At 59.0% G+C, this 2,310-nt stretch overlaps 1 protein-coding gene across 1 annotated transcript; it reads left to right on the top strand.

Annotated features, from left to right (window-relative positions):
- The first annotated feature begins 229 nt into the window (after positions 1–229).
- Positions 230–1,762, top strand: Nog (noggin). Its single transcript, XM_055620177.1, has one exon. The coding sequence runs from the start codon at positions 366–368 to the stop codon at positions 1,062–1,064; it is 699 nt and encodes a 232-aa protein (XP_055476152.1). The 5' UTR covers positions 230–365; the 3' UTR covers positions 1,065–1,762.
- Positions 1,763–2,310: the final 548 nt, after the last annotated feature.

Here is a 2,310-nt window from a genome sequence, read left to right as displayed (position 1 = left end):
GCGAGGAGCCGGCGCCCCCTGCGCCCCGCGGTCGCGCTGGAGTGAGCTCGGATGCCCGGCCGCCGCCGCCGCCGCCTTCCCGAGTAGAGCGCCGGAGGTGGGGCCGGGGGGAGTTGCGGCCAACTCGTGCGCGTCTCCTGCGCCGCGGCGGGAGCCGGCGCTGCGCGATCGGCTCTCCTCTCCCCGCGGCTCATGCAGCCTGCCCTGCCGCTCCTGCCCAGCCTCGGGTGAGCCGCCTCCGGAGGGACCGGGGTGAGGGGAGGGGGGGAGCGCTGCTCGGCGTGCTCTCTCTCTCTCTCTCACTCTCTCTCTCTCCTCCGGGGACGCGGGGACGAAGAGGCAGCCCCGGGGCGCGCGCGGGAGGCATGGAGCGCTGCCCCAGCCTGGGGGTCACCCTCTACGCCCTGGTGGTGGTCTTGGGGTTGCGGGCAGCACCGGCCGGCGGCCAGCACTATCTGCACATCCGCCCGGCTCCCAGCGACAACCTGCCCCTGGTGGACCTCATCGAACACCCGGACCCTATCTTTGACCCTAAGGAGAAGGATCTGAACGAGACGCTGCTGCGATCGCTGCTCGGGGGCCACTACGACCCGGGCTTCATGGCCACCTCGCCCCCGGAGGACCGACCCGGAGGGGGCGGGGGACCGGCCGGGGGTGCCGAGGACCTGGCGGAACTGGACCAGCTGCTGCGGCAGCGGCCGTCGGGGGCCATGCCGAGCGAGATCAAAGGGCTGGAGTTCTCCGAGGGCTTGGCCCAAGGCAAGAAGCAGCGCCTCAGCAAGAAGCTGAGGAGGAAGTTACAGCTGTGGCTGTGGTCGCAGACCTTCTGCCCGGTGCTGTACGCGTGGAACGACCTGGGCAGCCGCTTCTGGCCGCGCTACGTGAAGGTGGGCAGCTGCTTCAGCAAGCGTTCCTGCTCCGTGCCCGAGGGCATGGTGTGTAAGCCCTCCAAGTCCGTTCACCTCACGGTGCTGCGGTGGCGCTGTCAGCGGCGCGGGGGCCAGCGCTGCGGCTGGATTCCCATCCAGTACCCCATCATCTCCGAGTGTAAGTGTTCCTGCTAGAACTCGGGGGGCCCCCTGCCCGCGCCCAGACACTTGACGGATCCCAACCGACGCCCCCACACACACACCGCCTCCAACCAGTTCCACCACCCTCTAGCGAGGGTTTTCAATGAACTTTTTTTTTTTTCCTTCTTCTTCTTCTTCTTGGCTACAGAGACCTGGCTTTCTGGTTCATGCAATGCACTGTTTAACTGTGTAGGAATGTATATGTGTGTGTATATACGGTCCCAGTTTTAATTTACTTATTAAAAGGTCAGTATTATACGTCAAAAGTTACCGGCTTCTACTGTATTTAAAAAAAAGAAAAGCAAGCTAAGAAAAAAAAAAGAGCAGAGAAAAAGAGAGACTTATTCTGGTTGTTGGTAATAATGTTAACCTATTTATAGCCCACAGTGTCCTTCGCATGGCGAAGCAGGGGGGAAAAGTTATTTTTTTCTTAAAAGTACAAAGAGAGGGGGAACGTTTGTAGAAGGACTTAAAAAAAAAAGCTATTTTCCATTCTTCGGAAAGTGTTTTGATTTTCCCTAGACCTCGAAGAAGCTATAGAGTTCAATGTTATTTTACAGTTATTGTAAATATAGAGAACAAATGGAATGACTAATCATTGTAAATTAAGAGTATCTGCTATTTATTCTTTATAATATCCCGTGTAGTAAATAAGGAAGAAGTGCAGAACAGGATTAAAGAAAACCACTAAAACCGACTGTGCTCCACACTGTGATTCACTGCGTTGGTGATTGATGGGGGGGATGGGGGGATGTCGCCGCGCTTACCACGCCTATTGGGAGACAAGCTCGTCCGTCCGGACTCCTCTCCTGTGGGGTGATGAAGGTGACTGTAAAATGTTCAGCGTGTGTATGTGTGTGTGTGGGGGGGGGGGGGGGGAGTGTTACTCTCCAACCCCATCTTATTAAGTATCACGTGGCTCCTACCAAGTCTCGCAGGGGACCCTCCCCCGTGACACCAAAGCTCGGGCCTGTAGTGACCTCGACACCCAGCCGGCCCCCTGGAGCTGACCCCGGGCTGGGCAGATGAGGAGGGAGAGGGAGGGGGGGCGGCTGCTTTGTCCGGCCTGACAGGCCCTTCACAATGGGGACACGCGTCTTTCACACCTTCCCTGGGGGCGGAGTGCCGCTGAAACTTGACCCCCGAGGAGTGGGGGGGGGGTCGGAGCGCGCCCACCCTCCTTGCACCCCCACCGCCGTACCCAGCCCTTGTTAACCCTTTGCATGCCCGGAAAATACAG

This window comes from Psammomys obesus, unplaced genomic scaffold (genome assembly GCF_907164565.1).
Source record: "Psammomys obesus unplaced genomic scaffold, mPsaObe1.curated_primary_1811, whole genome shotgun sequence".
In the NCBI taxonomy this organism is placed as follows: domain Eukaryota; kingdom Metazoa; phylum Chordata; class Mammalia; order Rodentia; family Muridae; genus Psammomys; species Psammomys obesus.
Note: the sequence above shows the minus strand (reverse complement) of the source record. Positions and strands in the feature narration are given on the sequence as shown.

Excerpts from the sequence above, each read along its gene's own strand:
- Nog (XM_055620177.1), top strand. The coding sequence starts at position 366 with ATGGAGCGCTGCCCCAGCCTGGGGGTCACCCTCTACGCCCTGGTGGTG.